Source organism: Lemur catta, chromosome 8 (genome assembly GCF_020740605.2).
Source record: "Lemur catta isolate mLemCat1 chromosome 8, mLemCat1.pri, whole genome shotgun sequence".
NCBI classification, from domain to species: Eukaryota; Metazoa; Chordata; class Mammalia; order Primates; family Lemuridae; genus Lemur; species Lemur catta.
Genome location: NC_059135.1, coordinates 8,273,291 through 8,297,563, shown reverse-complemented (window position 1 = coordinate 8,297,563; position 24,273 = coordinate 8,273,291). Strand labels below are relative to the sequence as shown.

General features: G+C 39.8%; 1 protein-coding gene across 2 annotated transcripts; it reads left to right on the top strand.

The window, feature by feature from the left end:
• Nucleotides 1–744: 744 nt before the first annotated feature.
• On the top strand, nucleotides 745–20,543 carry LOC123643664 (nuclear autoantigen Sp-100-like). 2 transcript variants are annotated; one of them, XM_045559303.1, is made up of 9 exons: nucleotides 745–898; nucleotides 6,959–7,121; nucleotides 8,214–8,382; nucleotides 10,504–10,587; nucleotides 15,366–15,512; nucleotides 16,401–16,463; nucleotides 18,329–18,433; nucleotides 18,938–19,080; nucleotides 20,280–20,543. In XM_045559303.1, exons 1-9 carry the CDS (start codon nucleotides 867–869, stop codon nucleotides 20,319–20,321), a joined length of 948 nt encoding a protein of 315 aa, XP_045415259.1. In that variant the 5' UTR covers nucleotides 745–866; the 3' UTR covers nucleotides 20,322–20,543. The 2 variants fall into 2 exon arrangements, with proteins under 2 accessions (XP_045415259.1, XP_045415260.1); XM_045559304.1 differs by lacking the exon at nucleotides 10,504–10,587.
• The last annotated feature ends 3,730 nt before the right edge of the window (nucleotides 20,544–24,273 follow it).

Sequence of the window (24,273 nt, the reverse complement as noted above, 5' to 3'; positions counted from 1 at the left end):
ACAGCTCCGAGGCAGAAGTCACCCCCAGCCAGAGTCACCTGCCCTTTCCTTTCTAGATCACCTGGGTCCAACCTCCAGCTTCCTCCAATGAGAAGCATTTGCCCTCTCAGGCTTCCAGTGACTTCTCTGAAGCTCAGGTGTCTCTTCTTCACCCCTGGTGCTGTAAAGCAGCCCCACAGTCAACAGGCCTTAAACCCTTGCACCTAAAATGCTAACCGTTGTCACCAGATTGGCTCCAGCGTCCTGCCCCGGCACATCCTCCCCGGTGTCTAATGCCGAGCGTTTCGGCTCTCTCCAGCCCTGTGGGCCAAGGTGCAGACCTGACTCGGTCCGGTGCAGGCTCTCCCTCGGGCCTGAGAGCGATTTGACATTTCTGGCTTTCCCTGCAACCTGCCCCCACCACCCCAGCCTTCTCAGCAAGGGGCAGAGGAAACATGGAGTCCCCCCACCCCCCGCCGCTCCCCCGTCACTCCCAGGAACCTTGCCACCTTCTTGGAAAGCAGAAGCAATTAATGGGTTTGAGTGGATGGTTTTTCTGTCCTTTGCACAAACACGTGGGCTCCTGGGAGCTGTCTCTGCTTGTCCTGGGGTCCTTATTTCCTGGTCCTCCAGGCCTTGCCCAGGGTCTCTGACCATCCCTCTGCCACATTTCAGGAAACCTGAGAACCCTTTGGAGTGAAGGAGGCGAGACACAGTGTCCACAGCAGGTCATGAGGTTGGGTAAATACTTTCACTTTTCTTTTCCCCATTTGGGCGGAGCCCTCTCTGGGTAAGTGGGTCTGTCGGCAGACATTCTGCCCAGAGTCTGGGCAGCTACAGTGGACACAGGCCAAGTAGACTGGAGGGATCGAGGCCAGGCTCTCAGGATGGCAGGGAGGGGCCGCAACCTGAGCAGCGGGTGAGTCTTTATCTCCCTCCTCATCTCTGGCAATATTGCTGCTTTTGTGCCTTTAGTGCACTTCCTGTCCACAGTTTTACTTGAGTTTAGTCCTGCTTTGCCAGGACACAGGTATGCAATATAACAAAATCAAAGAGTATATGATGAGGAAATTGTGTTTTAAACTGCAGCAGGACAGTCGTCGGTATGAGTCCAGGTTGCCATAACACACATGGCTTCCTTGTTTGCAGCTGCTGCTCAGCTGGCCAGGACTCTCTGAACACAGGAGTCCCTTGAGGCAGGAATTTGTTAATTCCCCATGACCTTTGAATCCTCGTATGTCCCTCTGCCTTCTTCTACCTTCACATGGGTCATGTCAAAGAAGGTAGTTTAGAAAATAGATGCTCTGGGGTAAACACCTGGCTTACTTTAAACATTGGATGCTGTGGTCTCACCTGCCCTGGCACAGGGGGTCCTGCCACTCCTTGGCTGTTCACATGACTGTCTTGGGGTCTGATTTCTTCCTCTATTGACCTTGGTCAGAAGAAGGAAAAGGAAGAGAAAGGCCCAGGATGGCAAAAGGCAAAGTGCAGGCTGAATATTTTTATTTTCATTTTAATTTCCTGTTTCAGGATGGTGGATACTTCTGCAAAGAAAAGGGATAGAAATCCTAACTTTTCTCTAGTGATAGGTTCATAAATAACACTGCTTAATTTTTTAATTTAAAAATTTGTCAACACAAAAGAAATATGCTATTTGTGGTTGCTCATAAAGCTTCAAACAACGTAGAGGTACCTAGAGGAAAACATCCTCTTCACCACTTGCTCCCCAGCCCCGAGAGCTTCCCTTCCTGGTCCCATCGAGAGTCTTGAGCTCAGCCTTCCTCATCTTTTTCTACTCATGTACCTGTATACAGTGTGTTTTCATAAATACAAAATTTGTGTTCCAGTCTTGTAATAAACGGGATTATGTTGCACATGCCGTTCTGCATTTTCACTTAATAGTGGAAATCTTAGACATCTTTTCACCTTAATACATATAGACCTACCTCATTCTTTTTAACAGTGACATGCCATTCCATAGAATTGATATATCATAATTTTTTAACCCTTTCCCAATTGGAGGACATTTAGGTTGTTTCCAAGTGTTCACTTTTATCAACAGGCTGTAATAACAATTGTTATCTATTTCTTTTTGGTTTTTCTTTTGCATGTATACAAGTATTTAACTTGTGTCAAAACCTAAATAAGTGGAATTACTGAGGCAATGGGTGCTAATATTTTCTTGCTTATAGATCCTGCCAAATTGCCTTTCTAAGTGGCTGAGTCAATGTACTTTTCTTCCAATAGCAAATGAGACGGATGAGCCATCTCCCCACATCCAGCCAAACTTTACAAAGCTGATGGATAAAGAGTTGCATCCTCATTTAACTTGTATTTTCCTGATTAGGTGGGAAGTTGAACAGTTTTCCATGTTTATTGGCCATTTAAATTCTCTCTTCTATGAATTATTCGTTTATTTTTTGCCAGTGTTATTCAGTTGAGGTGTTTTCCCTTTTTTTTTCGTGATATAAGAGAGTTCTCTAAATATTCCAGTAAGTATAAATATACTTTTCTTGTTCTTTAACTGTATGGTGACTTTTACCTTATTAAGGCTTGAAAGTTGAGGTACACACCTATCACGGTTTTGATTTTATAAGAGAGATGCATGCTCATTGTTATAAATAAAGTGCTGAGGAAAGATACTGACAAATTCCATGAGCACTGCCAGGTATAAGGTAGTTCTTGTGATCTTCAAGGTGGCAGATTTGATTCTACCTTTATTCAAGGAGAAGTTTCTTCTCCAGTATCTGTGAACATTTTTTCTTTTTCAGTTTTTAGGCCTGATTCTTCGTACATTGGTACAACTTTAGCCTTCACAGCTCTTACGTGCTGCCTAGCTAGTGCTTTCATCTTTTCAGTTTTTTACTTATGTTCATAATGGTTGTCTCAAACTTTTCCTCCATGACAATTACTTAATTTTTAGTAGGTTTTTGTTTCCTGTAATTTCTGATTTAAAAAAATTGATTATGTTTCTTTTTGAGGGGTATCTTAATTTGTTTCTACAGCTCTGCAATCTCCATTTTAACTCATATTCTGTTAATTTATTATCTCATTTTCACATTCTTTTGTTTTTTTTTCTTTTTCATTCCAGCATATTATGGGGGTACAAATGTTTAGGTTACGTATATTGCCCTTGCCCCACCCGAGTCAGATCTTCAAGCGTGTCCATCCCCCTGACGGTGCGCACCACACTCATTATGTCTGTATATACCCATCCCCTCCCCCTCCTCCCATCTGCCCGACACCCGATGAATGTTATTACTTTATGTGCACTTAAGCGTTGATCAGTTAAAACCAATTTGATGGTGTGTACATGTGGTGCTTGTTTTTCCATTCTTGTGAAACTTCACTTAGTAGAATGGGTTCTTGCTTTATTTAGGTTTTGTGTGGCATTAAGCACTGTGAGGACATTCTGCTCATCTTCTTCAGATTGCATTCCGTGTTCCTTTCTTCTCTCCTGTGCCTACTGTGGCTGCTGTGCTTCTCCCCAAACCTCCCACCTCCTCAGACGTAATCTGAGTGAAATTTTTTTTCACATTTCCTGCCTTGTTGGAGGTCAAATTGTTTCCTCTCTGAGCTACTGTTTTAAGGCTCTATTTTGATTCTTAACAATTTTTCTGAGGACACGATTAATTGATTAAACCATCCTTTTCCCCACTGATTTGCAGTGTTACCCTTTTCCTTAACCACGTTGCCATATAGGCAGGTGCTTTTCTGTGCTCTCTCTTCCCTGCCATTGTTCCGTGATTGCCCCTGCTTGTGCCAGTACTACACTGTCACAATGGTGACAGCTTCCCAACAACTCCTGATACATGGTAGAGTAAATCTACGTCTCCTCTTCCTGCAAAGTGTCTTGACCTTTGTGTTTCCAAAACAGCTTCTCAAAATCTTATTGTGATTTTGTATGAGATTGCACTGAGTGTATGGACCAATTTGAAGAGATTTGACATCTTAACAGTATTATGTCTTCCATCTCATGAATACATTATATATTTATGTATATTACTAATTTAAAAATATTTTCTAATAAAATTTCTATTTTTATGTCTGAAGGTTTTGTGCTTCTAGATTTCTTCATAGATATTTGATGTTTTATGCTACTATAAACTACAGTAGTCCTCTCTTATCCACAATTTTGTTTTCCATCATTTCAATTACTAGCAGTCAACCGAGGTCTGAAAATATTCAATGGAAAATTCCAGAAATAAATAATTTATAAGTTAGAAATTGCATGCCATTCTGAGTAGTGTGATGAAATCTCATGTAGTCCCTCTCAGTCCCACCTGGGGTGGGACCCATCCCTTTGTCCAGCACCTCTATGCTGTAGATGCCACCTGCCTGCCCGTTAGTCACTTAGAAACTGTCTCAAGTATCAGATCAACTGTTGTGGTATCGCAGTGCTCAAGGAGCCCTTATTTTACTTAATAATGGCCCCGACGTGGGACAGTGGTGATGCTGGCAACCCAGATATGCTATAGAGAAGCCATAAATTGCTTCTTTTATGTGAAAATATTAAAGTTTTAGAATATAAGGAAAGAAAAGAAAATTGTATGCTGAAGTTGCCTAAGAGCTACAGTATAATGAGATATTTTGAGAGAAAAACCACATTCACACAGTAGGCACTATTTTACTATATTCTCTCTTATGTATGAATCTGTATAGGTGACCCGTGTTCTGACCCATGGTTCTATTTTTTATTTGTTTCCTAATGAAATGTTTTAGTTACTGTGATTTTATAGGTAATGTTCTGTAACCTATCTTGCTGGAATTCAATTGAGAGACATTGAATGAAAAGATAAATTTAGGAAGAATTTACATTTTAAACAACTCTGAATGATCCCAGCTACAAACATGTATATCTCTTCATTTATTCAAGTGTTCAAGTATTTGAAGTTCTATAGTAATGTTTAATGAGTCCTGTCATATTCTCATTGGATCAACTTAGTGCTAGGCATATAAAATTTAATTTGTAAGTGGGAGTTCGTTTTTCTTTTACATTTCCTAATTATTTATTGCTGGCATAGGGAAATCTATCAATATTTGTTTGTTGATCTTGCATGTAGGAATTTTACTAAGTGGTCTTCTTCATCCTAATATTGTCTTGTATTTTCCTGGAGAAATAACTACATATTCAAATATATTAGGAGTTCTGTCTTCTCCTTTTCAAATATATACCTCTATATATTTTTTTCTTGTTTAACTTCTTTCTCTCCCCCTCGTGTGTGTGTGTGTGTGTGTGTGTGTGTGTGTATGTGTCATAGAGCATTAGCCAGGACAGCCAGTTAAACTGAATAGCAGTAAAAATGACCATTTTAGTTTTGTTCCTGATTTTAGGGGAATGTTTATAATGTTTAAATTGAGGGTTTCTGATAAATGCCCTTTATCACTGCGGTCCCCAACCCCCAGGCCATGGACTGGTACTGCACAGTAGGAGGTGAGCCTCCCGTCAGATCAGTGGCAGCATTCAATTCTCACAGAAGCACAAACCCTGCTGTAAATACACAGCACATGTGAGGGATCTGGGTCTCATGCTCCTTATGAGAATCTAATGCCTGATGATCTGAGGTGGAGCTGAGGTGGTGATGCTAGTGCTGGGGAGCGGCTGCAAATGCAGATTATCATTAGTAGAGAGGTTTGACTGCACAGAGACCATAATAAACCAATTGCTTGTAGACTTATATCAAAATTCTATCAGTGAGTTTCAAGTGACAAGCTGCATCTGGTGGCAGGCTTTATAGTGGCAAGTAAGCATCTTACTTCAACTGTTAAGCTACATGTGGTGGCAGGCTTTATAGTGGCAAGTGAGTTGATGTACATCAATGGTACAGCTGCATCTGGTGGTAGGCTTTAAGTCAGAATCCGACACTTATTTTAGTCTGTGCATGGCCTGCCCATTGTTTTATTTACTATTTCCATCCACGCCTCTTTCCTGTACTGTGCACTTGTCTCAGTCACAGTTTTGGTAAGCCCACTAGCCAACCCTAGCAAAAATGAGTAAAAAAACAAATGTCGCTGGAAAGCGTCTTTGAAAAGGGGGAAAGAGCCAATGATGAGACAGTAGATAATGAAGGACTGCCTACAAAATGAAAGCTGCATTTAAAAGAAAATACCAAGAGTCCAACTTAAATTACAGGCTCATTGCAACAGGTGATTCATATTCTCCAAGCCCGCATTGTATATGTGGTGACTGACTATCCAAGAAGTCATGAAACCTTCAAAACTGCTTCACCACATGAAGACCAAGCATTCTGCATTAACAGACAAGACTTTGGAGTTTTTCAAAAGAAAAAAATGTGAACACAAAGAACACAAACAATTATTGAAGGCCAACACTTCATCAAATGTGTCTGCACTGAAAGCCTCATTCTTAGTGGCTAACTGCGTTGCTAAAGCCAAGAGGAACTTTAAACCCCATACCTAGATATATTATCATGAAAATCTAGAACATCAAGGACAAAAAAGAATCATAAAGATTTCAGAAAGTAAAAGAAACTTACTGACAAAGGAATGAAAACCTGATTAAAGGTGGGCTTTTCATAGGGGGCACTGAATGTAGGAAGACAATGGAAAAATACGGTCCACATTTTTCAGTGAAAAATCAATGTGATTTAGTAAATTAAAGAATAAAAATGAAAAATTATATGAATACCTCTGTAGACACACTTGATAAAATTCAGTATCTATTCATGATTTTTTAAGTCAAAAATATTCCAGTTATGTTTAGGTGAAGATATCTTTACAATGGCTTGATCAGGATGGACAGGAGTTTTTCAGTTCTATATATTAGTCTTTCATAACCTCCATGCTTTCTTCTATTACATCTTTGCTTCAATTCCATTTACTCTGGCCTCTACTCAAGACCACCTGTTTTACATATGTTCAGTCTTCGAAGCCTGTTTTTCATATATAAAATCTTACATCCTCCAAAAACATGTCAGAATCTTGATGACTGTTTCTACATGGTATCTTTTTTCCCTAGGATGGCCATAGAAGAGCAGAACGTAGAGGACAGGCTTATCTATGACCGTATATTCAGTCACTTCAAAAAACATAAGGTGGAGATTTCATGTGCAATAAGAAAGACATTTCCATTCCTTGAGCACCTCCGTGACCATGAATTGATCACAAAAAAAATGTTTGCAGTAAGTAAAGTTCATTATGTCATAACCTGGTAAACCAGCTGCAAAGTAAATTTGGCTTTGATATCCTAGACCCAAACTTTGGGGTACAAGTGGCTGACTGAGGGGTCTTCTATGAGTGGGGAACATTTTCAAGTATTTCTGTAAGTGCTCCTGTAAGGCAGAGGGTAGGGGAGAAGCAGACATCACCAAAGATGATCCTGCTTCTAACTGAAGGAATGGTGTCCATGGCACCCTCTGGCGTCAGGGTGAACGGCACTGGAAATAAGCGGGGTCAGAAATCGGCATACTCCATAAATGTACAGTGTCTTGTAGGGATTGATGCAATATAACATAAACTAAACATTAAAAATATTTTAATGAATTGAATAATTTTAATGAATTGATTTACTGAAATGGTAATTGGCATGGCATTTTATTTGAGTTAATATCAATTTAAAATATCTAGATTTAAGAACATTAAAACCCACAGGAATTAGCGTATGATTAGGACAAATTTGGGAGTAGATGCTTCCTATTCTTTCTCCAACATCTTTCAGGTTTCTTTTTTTTCCCCCCTTTTTTAATTTTTTAAATTTGGGTAATTTTCACCACTAGGCCTTGTTGAAGATACATAACAGGAAGTATTCTCTTTGCCTTTGAGTATGCCTCCTCTATGGCCAAGTTCAAGGCAAGGGAAGAATGGTCACCTGGTTTCCCTGAGCCCTTCAGGCCAAGGCAGTCCTGGGGAAAGGGCAGAGAGTGTCCATCAAACAGAACAGCCACTCATCACCTGCTAAGTCTACTCCTAAACATCTCAGCCAGGCTCTTAAAGGGCTACACATCCTTTAACTTTAATCCAGTTTTATTCTTCAAAACTGCTTCTTTTTACATCTAATGTAAATGAGGCTGAAGAGATCAGACTCATCAATGGTTATTTTTAAGGAGGATGGATTTACTTGTTTCATTTAGTAGCTATATGAATATATAAAAATTATAAATCATTACATGAAGAAGACACCTATGTAGGGAAATTGGAATACATTAATCATAAAATTACTTTCCACAGTTCTTTGAAATCTGTATTTATATTTTTCCCATCCAATATTTTTTAAGGATTTTGAAGAATCTTGTAGAAACCTGGTCCCCGTAAAACGAGTGGTGTACAATGTTCTCAATGAGCTGGAGAAGAACTTTAACCTAAAAGTTCTGAAGATATTGTTCAGTAACATCAACATGAAGGAATACCCTGCTTTAATTCCTGTTCGTGAAAGCTTCAGAAGTGGTAATTAGATTTACTACCTATCCTTTGAGGTCTAGGGCCAATTTTTTTCAATAAGCATGTATTGTTCTTCCACCACACGCTGTGCTGGGCAATAGGGATACAGTAGCTAACAAAACAGGCATGCCATGAGCCTTCTTAAAGCTATGGTGTAATAGCTATGGAACAACAACCATCTAGAGGTCTGCTTAACTGGACATTTAGACTCACAAGACAACCAGAGCTACACTGGCATCAGCTTTACTTAGAAGAACATAGGATAAGCAACACAGAATCCCAACAGGGCAGCATCAGTTGCTTCTCTTCAGTGAGAGCGTTTGCAGTGGTCTACACAGCAGTCCACCAAGTTGACTGCTACCTGCCTTGAGTGACAGCTTACCTGTGCTTAGAGGATCCATCTTAGCCTAGCACCACATCCCTGTGGGAGGCAATGTCTCTTATAAAAACTCCACAATCATAGCTTTTAAGGACTCCACAGTAGATAAGCTGAGTTACAAGAGTTACCACATTGAAGAAAGACCAAAATATGGCTTCCCACCAGTTATTCGTAGTTGATATTTAGTCTTTCCCAGTATGCCAGTCATGGGTATTTTCTAAGCCCAGTGTTTGCCTAGTAACAGAGCAAAAAGGCCATAACTTCCAGATTAATGAAGAAGGAAGTAAACCCTGGGTCAAATTTGCCTTTATCCACAAGGAGTGAAGCAAACATTAACCAAATAATCACAAAACTGATTGATCTGCTAGGGATTATTTTTGGTGTTATACAAAACTAACAGTTTGCTTCTAGACTTTTTCCTGAGAAGGCATATTTTACTCTTTTATTGGGACACAGTAAAGAGGATGCCCTTCATTTTTTTAAATTTACCTTGAAAACTTTTTATTCCAACACAGTTTGGTCTCAACCCAGTTCTCCAAATAAGGCTAGAGACATCACAAGAAAGGTAGGCACATGCCCTGAGCAGGGTGAATGCTGTGGGAACAGGAATAAAAGTGCGAGAGCATACCTGCAAAACAGACCAAACTGGAGTTGGCCAAATCCAAGAGTGCAAAGCAGTGTAGAAGCTGATTCAACAGAAATAAGTTGGAGAAAGATTTTGAAAGGTCTGGCAATTAAAGCTAAGGAATTTGAAGTTTACTTAAGAGGCAATAAAGAGACACTACAGGTCTATAAGCAAAGAAAAAAATTTTAAGGATGTATATATGGCTTGTTGATTTGTGTCAGTAGTAACCTTATCTAATTAAAAATAAAATAATTTTCATTGCACATCATTCAAATCAGAAGAGGAAACTAAAGGCAACCAAATACGTGGGCCCAAATTTCAAGTCAATATTATATTTAATGTCCCCAGGCTGTGGGTGCCCATGGAATGGTGTTACCTTTACTGCTCACATCCCAGGGGCTCTGATATTCTCCATGGACTACAGGTTCCCCCTCCCTGGTTCCAGAGTAGCTCCCTGTGCTTGGGTGATGCACGCTGAGTATAACCACTGTCCAGGGCACTGCCCACTGCCTCACTCAGTGCAGTCGCCCCCTTGCCCTCAGGGAGACGCTGCCTCCTCCTGGACCCTGAAGTCCATGCGAGCTGCCCCCCAGGCCCCGTGTCCTCTGTTATGTTTCTCTGGGAATCGCTCCTCCTCCCTGACACAGTTAAACCAAAACCTTCCTCTTTTCTAGCCCCATTACTAAAGTTGTTGGGGTTTTCTATTTTATAATCAGCTCTCTAGGACCCAAGACCTTCTCCCCAAGAAATCCCCATTTCTTCCTTAGTTTGAACAGTTCAGAACACACACTTTACTTCTATTAGTTATTTTGAAATGTGTTTTTCCTGCCATCTGAAAACTTTTTTAGGCGAGTAACATGGCTCACAATGTTTCACTTCTCTCTTACCCTAAAATCTTGAGTGTCTCTTTTCTGTGTGGTAGACAAAGTCTTCCTTGATGGGGTCTTCTCTTTTCTGTCCCAGAGGATGATGGGAGAACATTGAGTCATGTGGGACCCACTGAGCTCTGAGTGACGCAAGGGCTGGAAATTCCTAAATGTAAAATTTACAGATGCTGTCACTGGTCTCTGGTGGAGGTAACTAATTGCCTTCTCTCTCCCGCTGACTCTCTCCGGCTCTTCAGTGCTCCCAGACAAATTGTATTTACAAGAAATTGATGAAGAAGGGAGAGAGGAGGGGCCCAGCAGCCAACTAAGCTTTGAACAAGGTAATAACGACAGGAGAGACCTTTCTCAGCTGCTAAGAGGAACAGGGGCCCGAGGTGCTGAGTGGAGATTGTGAGTCGGGGAAGAATGAGGAAGGACCATAGGGACGGCAGGGAGAGGAGTCTGTCTGAGCTCCCACCCAGGTGTGGGTCCTGAAGGAGGAGCCATCACAAGACACTGCTGGCCCAATAATAGTATGTTTTAAAGTCAAATAGTGTGATGCTTTCGGCTTTGTTCTTTTTCTTTACAATTGCTTTGGCTATTCAGGATCTTTTTTGCTTCCACACAAATTTTAGAGTTGTTTTTTCTATTTTTGTGAAAAACACCATTGGAATTGTCATATGGATTGCATTAAATCTATACAGCACTTTGAGTAATGTGGACATTTTAACAATATTAATTCTTCCAGTCCATGGATATGGGATGTCTTTCCATTTCTTTGTTTCTTATTCAATTTCTTTCATAAATGTCTTAGTGTTTTCCATGTAAAAGTTTTTCACTTTCTTGGTTAAATGTATTCTTAAGTATTTTTTGTACTTATTGTAAATTGGATTGTTCTCCTGATTTCTTTTTCAGTTACTTTATTGTTTGTGTATAGAAACGCAACAGATTTTTGCACATTGATTTTGTATCCTTCCACTTTACTCAATTTGTTTCTTAGTTCTAGCAGTTTTTTGGTGAAGTATTCAGGGTTTTCTACATATAAGATCATGTCATCTGCAAATAGGGACAATTTAACTTCTTTCTGTCCAATTTGGTTGTCTTTTATTTCTTTTTCTTGCCTAATTGCTCTGGATAGGTCTTACATTACTATATTGAGTAGGAGTAGTGAAGAAAGTGTACCCTAATATTATTCCTGGTCTTAGAGGGAAAGCTTTTGACTTTTCACTGTTGAGTATGATGGTAGCTGTGGGCTCGTCATACATGACTTTTATTGTGTTGTGGTCCATTTCTTCTATAGCTAATTTGCTGAGAGTTTTTATTATGTTGAGGGTTTTTATCATGAAAGAATTTTGAATCTTGTCAAATGCTTTTTCTGCATTTATTGAGATGATTATACGGTTTTTGTCCTTCATTTTATTAAGGCAGTGGGTGACCTTTATAGATTTGTGTATGTTGAACCATCATTGCATACCAGGAAGAAATCCCACTTCATCATAGTGAATATCTCTTTAATGTGCTATTGAATTTAATTTGCTAGTATTTTGTGGAGGATTTTTCATCTTTGTTTTTAAGGATATGGGCCTGTAATTTTCTTTTCTTGTAGTGTTCTTCTCTGGCTTTGGTATCAGGGTAATGCTGGCTTCATGAAATGAGTCTGGAAGTATACCCCCTTCTACATTTTTTTTAGAGGAGTTTGAGAAGAATTGGTATTAGTTCTTTAAATGTATGGTAGAATTCAGCAATGAAACCATGTGGTCCTGGGCTTTTGCTTGATAGGATGTATTTGATTATGGATTAAATCTCCTTACTTTATATTGATCTGTTCAGATTTTTCTATTTCTTTGTGACTCAGTCTTGGCAAGTTGTATGTATCTAGGAATTTATCCAATTATTTCTTCTAGGATATCCAATTTGTTTGTGTATAATTTTTCATAGTATTCCCTTATGATCCTTTGTATTTCTGTGTTATGAGTGGTATTATCTCCTCTTTCATTTCTGATTTTATTCATTTGAGTCTTCTTTCTGTTTTTCTTACTCTAGCTAAAGGTTAATGAATTTTGTTTATCTTTTCAGAAAACCAACTCCTTGCTTTTATTTTAATCTTTTTGTTGTTTTTCTAGCCTCTATATCATGTATCTCTGATATGATATTTATTATTTCTTTCTTTCTGCTACTTTAGGGCTTAGTTTTTCTTCTTTATCTAGTTTCTTGACGTGTAAGATTATTATTATTTGACATCTTTTCCCTTTCTTGATGTAGATGTTTATTGCTATCAACTTTCCGTCTTAGAACTGCTCTTACTGAATCCCACAAATTTTGGTATGTTGTATCTCCATTTTCTTTTACCTGAGGATATTTTAAATTTCCTTCAGGAGCATGTTGTTTAATATCCACGTACTTGTGAATTTTCCAAAATTCTTCCTGTTATTCATTTCTAATTACATATCACTGTGGTCAGAAAAGATACTTGACATAATTTCAAACTTTTTGACGTTTTTAAGATTTGTTTTATGGCCTTTCATATGATCTATCCTGGAGAATGTTTCATGTACAATTTAGAAGAATGTGTATTCTTCTGCTGTTGGTTAGACTGTTTTGTATATGCCTGTTAGGTCAATTTGGTCTAAAGTTTTTATGTTTAATGTTTTCTTATTGATTTTCTGTCTGGATTATCTGTCCATTCTGAAAGTAAGATTTTGAAGTTCCCTACTATAATTGTATTACAGTCTATCTCTCCTTTGGATCTTTTAATATTTCCCTTATGTATTTAGTTCCTTGGGTGTTGGGTGCATTTACATTTATAATTGTAAATTATATATCATCTTGATGAATTGATCCCTTCATCATGATATAATGACCTTTTTTGTCTTCATTTACAGTACTTGACTTGAAGTTATTTTACCTGATATAAGTATAGCTACTCCTTCTTTCTTTGGTTTCCATTTGCATGGAATATCTATTTCAATCTTTTCACTTTTACTCTATGTGTGTCCTAAAGAAGAAGTGAGTCTCTTGTCAGCTGCATATATTTGGGTAACTTTTTTTATTCCCTTAGCCATTCCTTGTCTGTCGATTGTAAAATTTTTTGTTGTTGTTGTTGATTGTAAAATTTAATCCATTCAAATTTAAGGTTAATTATTGATAGATAAATAATTACTTCTCCCGTTTTTTAAATTGCTTTCCAGTTGTTTCATTTATCCTCTTTCGTTTCTTCCACTCTTGCTGTGTTCCTTAGTGTTTAGGTGATTTTTCTCTAGTGTTAAACTTTTTTTGATTTCTTTTTATTTTTGTATATTTACTATGGGTTAGTTTGTGGTTAACATGAAGCTTATAAAAAACATCTTATACTTGTAACAGGCTATTTATTATAAGCTGAAAACAACTTAACTTTAATCACATACAAAAATTCTGCAATTTTAGTCTATCCCCTCCATTTAAATTATGGAAGTCAAAATGTACTTCCTTTTATATTGTGTCCCTTAAAAATTATTGTAGATATTATTTTTACGTTTTATCTTTTATCCTTCATACTTGAGATATAAGTGATTGATACACAACCGTTACTATTAGAGTACTCTATATTTTGACTGTGCTTTTATTTTACCAGTTAGTTTTATACTTTCTTATATTTTTATATTATTAATCAGCAACATTTTCTTTCAGTTTGAGGAATTTCTTTTAGATTTCTTGTAAAACAGGTCTGGTGGTAATGAATTACTTCAGCTTGTGTTTGTCTGGGAATGTTTATGTCTTCTTCATTGCTAAAGGACATTTCTTAAAAGTACAGTATTCTTTTTTTTTTTTTTTTGAGACAGAGTCTCACTCTGTCATGCAGGCTAGTGTTCTGTGGCATCAGCCTAGCTCACAGCAACCTCAAACTCCTGGGCTCAAGCAATCCTCCTGCCTCAGCCTCCTGAGTAGCTGGGACTACAGGCATGTGCCACCATGCCCGGATAATTTTTTCTGTATATATTTTTAGTTGTCCATATAATTTCTTTCTATTTTTTTAGTAGAGACAAGGTCTTGCTTTTGCTCAGGCTGGTCTCGAACTCCTGAGCTCAAATGATCCACCCACCTCGGCCTCCCAGAGTGCTAGGATTACAGGTGTGAGCCACCGCGCCTGTCCAAAAGTACAGTATTCTCGGTGGACAGGATTTTTTTTCTTTTAGTATTTTAAATATATCATCCCACTCTCTTTTGACTTATAGGTTTCTGCTGAGAAATGCACTACTAGCCTTATTGAAACACCCTTATATGCTATTTGCTTCTTTTTTTTTGCTGTTTTCTAGATCCTCTCTTTGTACTTAACTCTTGGCAGTTTGATTATAGTACGTCTTAGTTTAGTTTTGTTTGGATTGAATCTGATTGGAGATTTCTCAGCTTCCTGTACATAGAAATTTATGTTTTTCCTCAGATTTAGAACATTTTCTGCTATTATTTCTTTAAAAAAGCTTTCTACCCCTTTGTCTTTCTCTTCTCCTTTATGAATTCCTATGACTCAAGTATTAGCTCTTTTAATGTGTCTCACAAATCCTACAATTTTTTTATTCCTTTCATTCTGTTTTCTTCTCATGTGCTCAAATAACCTGTCTTTGAGTTCACCAATTCTTTCTTTTACATGATCAGTTCTGCTGTTGATGCTCTGTTACATTTTTCATTTCATTCATTGTATTTTTCAGATCAAGAATTTCTGTGTGATTTTTTTTAATAATATCAATATCTCTATTAAAATTTTCCTTTTGGCAGTTTATTGTCTCCCGGATTTCAGTGAATCATTCCTCTGTATTTTCTTGAAGTTTTCTCAGATTCCTTAAAACAATTATTTTGAATTCTTTGTGAGACAGTTTGTTATTTCCATTGCTTTGGGATCAACCACCAAAAGATTGTGGTTTTTTGGTGGTCTTATGTCTCTTTGTTTTTTTATGTTTCTTGTTACTTTACATTTATGTCTGTGCATTTGAGGAAGTAGGGACTTATTCCAGTCTTTTCCAACTGACTTTGTCTGGAAAGACTTTGAGCCCATGCAGAGATTTTGGGAAGAGGGAGTTATCAATGGCAGTGAAGAGCCCAGTGGGAAAACAAATGAAAATTCTTTGTTCCTTACAATTTGGCCCAGGGGCAGAACTCTCCAGCCAAGGACTCCAAAGTAATTCCCGTTTTGTGCCATTGATGAATATAATGAAGGAAAAGCCATTTTTTAACTCAGAAAATAAGCAGCAAGCCCAAGCAAGAACTAACCACAACCAGGCATCTGAAATAATAGGTAAGGCTGACTGGATAAATTTGTAGCTGTGAATCACAGGCTACCAGGTAAGGGGCTCAGGCATTTCATCAGGGCCCATTGAGGCAGTCCTGGTATCCTGGGATGGAAGCAAGAAGGGGAAGGGGCCAGCACCTCAAGCAGTGAGCCCTCACCTTAACAGAAGAAAGTCCCTAGGAACTGGGAAAATACCAAAAGACAGAAATGGAGGTAATAAGTATTGATGTCGGAGAGGTTATTTCTTAAGGAAGAGAGGAAGGCATAGGGGAAGAGTCAAAGAGTGGATTAATAAAATGTGGTATATGTACACCATGGAGTACTACTCAGCCACAAAAAACAATGGTGATCTAGCACCTCTTGTATTATCCTGGATGGAGCTAGAGCCCATTCTACTATGTGAAGTATCACAAGAATGGAAAAACAAGCACCACATGTACTCACCATCAAACTGGTATTAATTGATCAACACTTACATGCACATATAGTAGTAGTAACATACATCAGGTTTTGGACAGGCGGCAGAAGGGAGGAGGGGATGTGTATATTCACATCTAATGGTTGTGGTGTGCACCATCTGAGGGATAAACACGCTTGTAGCTCTGACTGGGGCAGAGCAAAGGCAACATATGTAAACATGCATCTAGAATGACTCACTCTTTTTTGGACACACCCAATCAACATATATTAATATATCAGATACTACATTCTTCTGAGATATTTTTAAAGTCAATCCTTTGTGCTATCTTTAACTCTACATCTCTTAGACCTGGGGCCTTAATTTCTACAAATTCCCTGAAAAGTTACAATTGAATGGTGTTTTGGTAAAACACTACTATTTGTGATGCAATGTCATAAACAAGAGATGTTGGTGTTATTTTTCTACTTTCTCAGAGAGAAAAACTGCCATCCCTAGACCTGTGAGGACAAGAAGAAGCAGAAGAGGCAGAAAAAGAGGTAAAAACACTTTTAATAGTGAACTATCTAGATTTTTATTTTGTATTCTGTGCTCTGAGTGAAAAATCATTTTTCTTAACTGGCTTAGGGGCAGCCAGTACGGGAGCCACAAACTTGGCCACAAGTCTGGCATCAGTCTTCCAGACTTCAAACTTTACTACAGGGCTATAGTAACCAAAACAGCATGGTACTGGCACAAGAACAGAGACATAGACCGTTGGAATAGGACAGAGATCTCAGGTGAAAAACCATCCTCATATAGCCATCCAATCTTCGACAAAGCAGAAAAAAGTATACGCTGGGGAATAAACTCTCCATTCAATAAGTGGTGCTGGGAAAACTGGGTATCCATATGCAGAAGATTGAAACTGGATCCCCACCTCTCACTTCTCACAAAAATCAACTCACAATGGATGACAGACTTAAACATAAAGCATGAAACCTTAAGAATTCTGGAAGAAAATGTTGGGAAGACTCTTTTAGACAGTGGCCTAGGTAAAGAATTTATGAAGAATACCCCAAAGCAATCACAGTATCAACAAAAATAAACAAATGGGACCTGATCAAATTAAAAAGCTTCTGCACAGCCAAGGAAACTATCACTGGAGTGAACAAGCAACCTACAGAATGGGAGAAAACATTTGCTTTCTGCACATCTGATAAAGGGCTGATAACAAGAACCTATATAGAACTTAAGAAAATCAACAAGAAAAAAATCAAACAACCCCATCAATAAATGGGCAAAGGACATGAACAGAAACTTTTCAAAAGAGACAAATGGCCTGCAAACATAAAAAAGTACTCAATATCTCTAATCATTAGGGAAATGCAAATCAAAACTACAGTGAGATATCACCTTAGTCCAGTGAGAATGACCTCTATCAAAAAGTCCCAAAATAACAAATGCTGGCGTAGATGTGGAGAGATTGGAACACTCTTACACTGCTGGTGGTACTGGAAATTAGTACAACCCCTGTGGAAACTAATTTGGAGATACTTCAAAGAGCTAAAAGTAGAACTACCATTTGATCCAGCAATCCCACTACTAGGCATATATCCAAAGGAAAAAAAGACATTCTATAATAAAGACATCTGCACTCGAATGTTTATAGCAGCACAATTCACAGCTGCAAAGATGTGGAAACAACCCAAGTGACCATCAATACATAAGTGTGGTATATATATACCATGGAATACTACTCAACTACAAAAAACAATGGTGAACTAGTACCTCCTATATTATCCTGGATAGAGATTGAGCCCATCCTTCAAAGTGGGGTATCCCAAAGATGAATAAACATGCAACACCTGTACTCGCCATCAAATTGGTATTAACTGATCAACACTAAGGTGTTCACATGGTAGTAATATTCACAGGGTGCCAGTCAGGTGGGGAGGGCAGGGGGGGACAAACCCACAGGTAATGGAAGTGGAGCACACACTGTATGGGGGAAGGACATGCTTGTAGCCCTGGCTTCGGTGAGGCAAACACATTACATGTAACCAAAATATTTGTACCCCCATAAAATCTTGAATTAAAATAAATAAATTAATTAAATTACATAAAAAAAGAAAAGTTGCTCTCATCTTTCAGACTTCTATGAAGTTCATGCTGAAAATTTACAAGACACATAGTAATGTTAATGCCAGAAGCAGTGTTTTATGAATCTCTGTTGGTTTCTTACAAATATATATTGGTTATAAAAGGATTTGTATTTAATTAATTAATGAATTGCATTTTAATAGATTTGTATTTCCTAATAAATTTGCATCTAATAATAATAAGAAGAAGGATCTGAGGATGGGTGGGAGAGATGCTGCCCAGCTATAGAGGAAGATGGAATGAAAAAAATGCTTCCTTGCAGGTCCAAGAATTCCCAAAGATGAAAGTATGAATTTTCAACTTCCTGAACTTCCTGTGACCTGTGGTGACATAAAGGGGACTCTATATAAGGAGAAATTTAAACAAGGTGAGTTTTCTGGTCATCTAGGATTTTCAACTGGAAAATACCCATGCAAATAGCACACTGTTGAGGAGTAGATACCTGCTTTGGGGGACCCCAAGACCAGCCCCAGGTCTGATTTGCTAGGAGCTCTCCTAAGCCTTGGTACAAAGTCACACTCACAGCTTGGGTTTGTAAGACTGAAAGGACGCAAAGCAAAGTCAGCAAAGGGAAAAGGCACATGGGGCAAAGTCCAGAGGAAACCAAGAGCAAGCTTCCAAGAGTCCTCTCTGGGTGGAGTCACACAGGACTCACTGCTTGAAGGTCAAAGAAATATGCACACATGGCCGGGAGTTCCCTTCTTGCCTGGCGTTTCAGCCTGAGTGTGGGGCCCCTGATGTCAGAGAGGAAAATTCAGACTCTCCTGCTGCTGATCCTGAACCCAAAGTGGGTGGCTCCAGATCCAGTGTTGGGGGAGGCCAAGTGTAGGTGTTTTCACAGTCGGGAGCTGAGCTTGTCTTGCTCTTACAGGAACCGCAGTGAAGTGTATAAAGAGTGAGACTGGAAGGTGGCTCACTCTCAGGCAATTTAAAATTAAAGGAGGCTACAATGAATCCAGCGACTGGAAGCAATGTATACGCTGCGGTGGATTTCCCCTGAAACACCTGATAGAGGTATTCTACTGATAAACAGCTTAAATTGAGGATTGGGCTGTCATACCAGGCTTTAGCAGAATTTCTAGGTGTCCAGAAAATCGTCACGACTCCCTTTGCCCAGGGCCCAGTGCATATGCTGCTACTATTAATAACGTTCCCCCAGGTGTGACCATGGATGGCTTATACTACAGCTCACTCCTCTAAGCACAGTAACTCTTCTCCTTTTGAAGCTAAGACAGTAAATAGTGGACTTGACTCTGCCAGGAATGAACTGTGCAGTTTGGTCACATGAAAGTAACTTAAATTGGAGGGAAAGGGGTCTTAAACTTTGGGGGCCAATGTTAAAAGTAACATAGTAGAATTATATATCTCAATATAATACCTCAGGATAGTTAGTTCCTACATTGCACAATATTTGGAAAATATTCCTTTTCATAAGTCACCTCAAATTTGTTCTTGAAAGAGAATACAAATAAATTGTATTTTAAACTAACTGCTGTGCTCCTCATATGAATCCCCTGATGTGGACAAAGCAGGGACAGGCACTTTGTTGAGGATGAATCTATTTCTTTTGACTCCGGATACAGTGATTTCTCAGTTGCACACCTCAGACAGCCCCTCCCTGTGCCAGTCTAACCATAAAGAAGAGGGAGGTCTTTGTTAGGTAAATGTTTATTGAGCTACATCTAAAGCCACGAGGGAGTACAAGGTGTGAGCCCCTACCTGGGAAGAGGGCTGTGCTTTCGTAACCATAGGCCTGCACAGTGTGAATGCTCTGAAGAAAGACATTTGCAGGAAGAGATGAAGGAGGGAGGAAGGAAGGGCATTTCTGCCTTTGAGTTTGAGAATGGTTTCTTAGAACAGTTTGCACTGAGCTTGGTCTTAAAAGTAGAACAGTTCTGACAAGCAAAAATGTAGAACAAGGCATTCTACATTCATAAGAAAGGATGGCATGAAAATCTGCTCCACAAAGTGTTAACAAGTTGTGGATAATGAGGTGTGATACATTCATTGAACTGACTGTGGACATCATGAGGCCAGAGAAAGTAGCCTAAACACTTCTTTTATCCTTTAATCCCTGAGGAATCATGGAAGATACCTAGAATTTGAGTTGAAAGAGGGATATGCAAGTAGAAATATCTGGAAGACATTCAGAAATATTGAGTCCATAAAATAAAAACAAGAACCCATCATATCATTAATCTCTTTTCTTTCAGAAAGGATATCTGCCAAAACCACCAAGAGGCAGAAAAAAGTGATTATCCAGTGATTTTCTGCTGATGCCTCATCATTCATATTGTTGGTTTTCCATCGCTGTAGCCTTGCTGTCTTTAAGTTGACCAATCATGAGAAAATTTGATTGTATAATATGCTGCTTTCAAACATTATGTAACGTATAAGGCTGGGACTTTGAACAACAAAACATTTGAGATAAGGGTGGGAACAATCCTTAAAAATAAATAAGACAGACGTCTTTTTTATAGCATGTCTTTTGTTCTTTTGGGTAGATGCCCAGTAATGGGATTACTGGGTCAAATGGTAGTTCTACCTGTAGCTCGTTGAGGCATCTCCGTATTACCTTCGACAGAGGTTGTACTAGTTTGCAGTCCCACCAGCAGTGTATTAGTGTTCCTATCTCTCCACATCCACACCACCATTTATTGTTTTGGGACTTTTTGATAAAGGCCATTCTCACTGGAGGTAAGTCACTTGAAGCTCTTATACATAACCTAAAGATTGGTACCATTGTTTCTTATAGCTGAGTAGTACTACATGGTATACATATACCACATTTTATTAATCCACTCACGTATTGATGGGCACTTGGGTTGTTTCTACATCTTCACAATTGTGAATCGTGCTGCTATAAACATTCGGGTGCAGATATCTTTGTTATATAATGTCTTTTGTTCTTTTGGGTAGATAGCACCTCTTGTATTTTCCTGGAAAGAGTTGGAACCCATTCTACTAAGTGAAGTATCCCAAGAATGGAAAAATAAGCACCACATGTACTCACCATCAAATTGGTTTCACTGATCATCATCTAAGAGCACATTTAAGAATAACATTGATCCGGTGTCGGGTAGATGTGAGTGGGGGAGGGGATGGGTATATACATACAGAATGAGTGCGATGTGAACTGTCTAGGGGATGGACACGTTTGAAGCTCTGAATTGGGCTGGAGGAGAGGGCAATATACGTAACCTAACCTTTTGTACCCCCACAATATGCTGAAATAAGAATAAATAATAATAATAATAAAAACACTAAAAAAAAACACAGTAAAAAAAATTATATATATATATATATATTGGACCTCCACAAAAAAAAAAAAAGATTTGCACCCCCGTAATATGCTGAAATAAAAAAAAATTAGAAACAAAACAAAAAAATAAATAAAATGAAATAAAAATAAATAAATAAGACAAAATTGACCTCGTGAGTATGATTTAATAACAGATCTGAATGCCATTCTTTCTCAAAATTAAATATAAAAGATGGGGCTGGAGTTGGAAAAGCAAGCATGATTTTGAAATGCACAAAACAATACACTGAACAACTATTGTCTTTACAACCTCAACTTACACACTGATTGTTTTTCATTGGTTTTTATAGTCTCTGTCTTTAATGAAATAAGAATGAAGCAAAAGTTTTCCTAGAAACATCCCGTGGTCAATACAGATGACCTAATGTAGAATTCCCTTGGAACGTATGTACCGCCATATTCACCCAGGGAAGCAAACAACAAAACACACCTTCTCTTTCTTTCTTTTATCTTTTTCCTCCACTGCATACACACACATTCACAGACAGGCAGACAGACAGACACACACACACACACATACACAGAGTTCACTGGAAATTTTTCCTTCATGCCACCCTTGAGAATAGAGTGATTGGAAGGCAGAAATGCCCTGTAAAGCTGCTGACCAGGAAAATCATTTTCTTCGTGGAGAGGCTCTTTGGCCCCACCAGAGATGCTGTGCAGACCTCACTTCCATCCATGAAGGTGGAGTCTCCCTCCATGGAAGTGGCATGTGGAGTTAATGGACCACTTGTCTCCAAGCTGGGTGGATTCCAGGGAAGCTGGTGAGATCCTGTGTGCTCTTCACAGCCTCTCCTAGGCTGAGTGTGAGGGAGAATCTGGTGAAGAAAGGAGGTGGACGAACTTCCACTTTCCTAACCTCTGACATCAGTGACCCTGGATAACTCTGCCACACCAGGATACCACAGTCTTCACAGAGCTGGCTTCTGGGGCTCTTTGCTACCCTGGCTTTATGACTGGAGATACAGTGCCTACGTCCTGCATCCACTGAGATTTCTGGAGAAGGAGACATTATTTGATCTATTTCTTAAGGCCAAATATGTCTTTCCAGAGAGTCAAGGGAGGCTCAGTTTGGGCCAATCAATTGAGTCGGCCTCCCCCATCCCTTCATTGCAAGCTCCCTCTATCTATTCCCCATGGGTTCCATGGCCCTACAGGGGCAACTGCCTCAGTTCTCACGGGGTCTCTCCAAAGGGTCTCCTGCCCCAAACCCTTGGCTTCTGATGCTTCTGTCACTCATAGCTCCACATGGCACGTGCCGCTGTTGGTAGCTTCCCTGCTCTTAAGTTTCTTATTAAACCTGCTGGTGGCAGGTGACAGGCTCTGGGATAGTAAGATACAAAAGTCCAAGCTGAGTATTTACTGGCTGCCACTAAATCTCTACTCCTGAGTGACAACTGTGTTCATTTGTTCACACACTTATGTGTCCATTCAGCAAACAAATGTGGAGCAACTGCAAAGGCCCACATGATGGGGCCAGTCAATGGCAATGCAAAGGAGGACCAAAGGCAGCCTTAGGGGCTGTGTCAACCATGTTGTCTTACCTGGGAGGTCACTAGTGGGGTGGGGTGAGGGATTCTAGGCCACTCAGATACTACACCAGCTCTTGGCCAAAAGGCCAAGAAATAATCCAGGCCAAACAGAGACAGTGACAAGTCCTTTTCTCCCATCATTGTGCCTTGGATCACACTGGGTGCTTTGTATATGGCCTCTGCCCTGGCTGGAGGTAAAAGCTGAAGCAGTCATTGTTCCAGACCAGAAAGAGGCTGAGTCATTCCACAGATATCCAAGGTCAATGCAAGCTCTTGGGATTCAAGAGAAAGTGGAGAGGTGCTTTCCTTCAGGAAGAAGAACTGCAGCACCAGGGACCTTGGAGGCATTTTATCTTCAGTGCTGTGTCTCTGGGGAGCTGCAGAAAGCTTGGAGTTCTTTCCTGGGATGCTTCCATGGCCTCCAGACTGGTACAAGAGATGAATTCTCAGCCCAATCCCCTTTGCAGCTCCTCTGAGTGGGAAGCTGCTTTCTAATTTACAGAGAAATGCCTAAGGGAAGGCGGAGAATAAGAAGGAAAAGATGCCAGACTAGAAGCAGCCCGTGAGCATGCCTCTCTCAAGGAAAGGATCATAAGTTGCAGGCAGATGCCTACCTATGGATAGCTCTTCTCAGAAGGAACATTGTGAAACCCCAGAGAAGTTCTGTGGGACATTTGGAGTGAAGGAGAAGCTGACAGGTGATTAATTTGACAACGTAAAAATGATCTGTGGGGAGACATCTACACATGGGGAAGATTAGGAGGATAGAGAGCTGGGGTGCCATGCTCACCCCTCAGGCACTATGGCATGAGTTGTGAGAGGGCTACCTCCACTGCCACAGACCTCTGTCTGGACTGACTGGGGAGCTGCCTGGGGTCTGTGCATAGTCATTGCACTGGAGAACAGGTGCAGTAAGGATCCGGTGGGTGTCAGTCCCAGGTTTCTGCAGCTCATGCCATCCTGAGCTCTCAGGTTCACAGCACAAAGTTAGCACAGGACTCAGCTTTTCAGCAATAGCCTTCACATTGCCCTTACCAGGCTTTGAAGGGGGCAGACAGAGTGGATGCTCCCCTGTGTTGTGCCCTGTGTCTGGGAGTCTATCACACCTCCCCACAGCATGCTGGGATCTGAACAGAGGAAATTCCTTGGGTCCTACAGGCTCGACCTGGGAACTTTTGGGTGACTGCCTCAGCATGACTTGGCATGGGGGGAGAACTGTGGTCCCTGGGCTGCTGGAACCAAACCCTGCCCATGCAACTGGGCACCTGTGGTCTCTAAGCTGGTGGAACACCCTGCTGCTTGAGTTGCCCTACCTCCACAAATCCCAGTTCTGGCTCTGAGGTACTCACCCTT